We start from the raw sequence: 2,027 nt of genomic DNA, 5'->3' as shown, positions 1-2,027 counted from the left end.
AAAAAAACTTGCGAAAGTGAAATGAAAAACAGGAATTTAGTTCTTGTGAGTTAAGAGGATGCAGAGCATAGGGTTAGATGGAGGTGGATCATTCACTGTGGTGATCCCTGAAGGAAACAGCCAAGAGAAAAAGGATCAGATTGCAAAAAAAAATGTGGTTTGTTTGCATACATGAGTCTTTACGGTACCCACAGGACTCCTGAAGTATAAGTACTCTGAAGTTTGCAGAGCAATTTCAGAGATGTTTGGGGCTTACATGGCAAGCATGTTTTTAGTTGCACATCTAAATTTTCTCTGCTCTCTGTTGCTGATGGCAGAGTTCTGCCCCGCTGACCTCACAGGTGAGACACTCCCACCAGTGGACAAAGAGCACAGGAAAATGTGTTGCCAACCACCTGAAACAGACAAATATCTGCTTTTTAAAACCCTTTAAACCCGTTAAATGGACTGATGCCATTCATTTCTTCTTTGATTAACAGTAGTAACATCCTTCATGCACTGTATACTAACCCATATGATAATCATGCTTTATGAAGTGATGGCAATTGCATTGTAGCATTTAATGAAGAAATAACAAAATAATCATACCAATGATTAAGCACCAGTCTTCTTTTTTTCTGTGTGTGTGTGTGTGTGTGTGTGTGTGTGTGTGTGTGATAGATACAGGAAAATGCTGAATTCCAGTGTATTACAACACTTCAACTGGAGATGACCTTCGCGGCACAGTTAGACAGAATTACACCTCAGTTGATGACAGTTTTCCAGAAGAAGGGCGGTGTTTCTGGGCAGAAACTTGCCCACCACTTGCAGATCATGCAAGAGGTAAATCTGAATATTGCAAATTCTATTTGGATTTCTTTTGTCTTAAGTGGCAGGTCACTGGTGAGTCCAATAAGCCGTTTTAGGTGACCAGCCAAGCAATCTAAATTTTGAAATTTCATATATAAATTTTATTTACTATGTTTGAACTGACATATGATAAAATTTACTTATTGCGAATGTCAGACATTGTTCTTTTTTCCAAATTGGTTTAATCAGCAACTCTCTTTAAACAGGCTGAAAGTGATGTTAAAGTGAAAAGGGAAGCAGTTCTCAGGGCACTTTGCCTCTACCTTGGTGAAGAGGATGGAAGCCTTATTCGGGAGTTCTTTGTAAGTCATTTAAGTCATTGTAAGCAAGTCATCTATACACACACTTTTTAGATAGATATCTGTGTGTGTGTGTGTGTGTGTGTGTGTATTACACACACACACACACACAAACGACTAGATTGGAATTTAATTGTAGAGTTAATTGTTTTTTCTTTTACCTTTTTATTAAATGTTTAGGACATTGAAGGAGATGATATCCAGAGAGACCTGAAGAAGCACACCATGGGCATTTATGTCATCAACAGGGAGGATGGACAAAATGGACATTATGATGACATTGGAATATTTGTTGAAGGGGAGATAGTCATGGACAACATTGGATCTCTGGCGCAAGCTTGTGCATTGATGCTTGGAGTAATCTATGCACTAAACCTAGCCTTCCCCAAGGAATTGAAGGACTATTATGAATTCATTTAGAAAGTGTTGATGGGATTCAATGGTGAAAAGCTCTCCCCCAAAGTCTTTGGGCTGAAGAACAAAATTGCTACTGGATAGGAAGATTTCTAAAATAACACATCAAGAGAATGCTGTTATGTAAATTACCAATGACTGGTGCTCTTGTGAATAGGAGTGAAACTCTTGTACAACCATCATTTGTTCTGTGTTATGTTTCGATTGAACATTTTAACTTTCAATAATGAATGTTTCACGTGTGGTACATTTGAGTAGCTTGAAGAGCAACTTTGTAATTATTCAGTTATAGCTGCTGCCCTGCGTATAATCAGTGTTAACTCAACCGGATAAAAAAAACAAAAACAAAAACATTCATGATTACCACACTGCAGCACACTGGTAACACTTTAAAGACTATTAATTGTTTTGAAGCGAGTATGTTAGGTCAGAAAATATGTAAAACATTCAGAATCTTCAAGGAAG

General features: G+C 37.7%; 1 protein-coding gene across 1 annotated transcript; it reads left to right on the top strand.

Moving 5' to 3' along the window:
- Positions 1-691: 691 nt before the first annotated feature.
- Positions 692-1,568, top strand: LOC146610100 (uncharacterized). The gene is made up of 3 exons (XM_085346732.1): positions 692-822; positions 1,056-1,151; positions 1,329-1,568. The coding sequence occupies exons 1-3, from the start codon at positions 709-711 to the stop codon at positions 1,566-1,568; spliced, it is 450 nt and encodes a 149-aa protein (XP_085202858.1). The 5' UTR covers positions 692-708.
- The last annotated feature ends 459 nt before the right edge of the window (positions 1,569-2,027 follow it).

This window comes from Diplotaxodon limnothrissa, linkage group LG22 (genome assembly GCF_057381915.1).
Source record: "Diplotaxodon limnothrissa isolate DT_005_m linkage group LG22, D_limnothrissa_male_GT1.1, whole genome shotgun sequence".
NCBI classification, from domain to species: Eukaryota; Metazoa; Chordata; class Actinopteri; order Cichliformes; family Cichlidae; genus Diplotaxodon; species Diplotaxodon limnothrissa.
The sequence above is the reverse complement of the archived record's forward strand: the minus strand, read 5'-3'. Positions and strand labels throughout refer to the sequence as shown.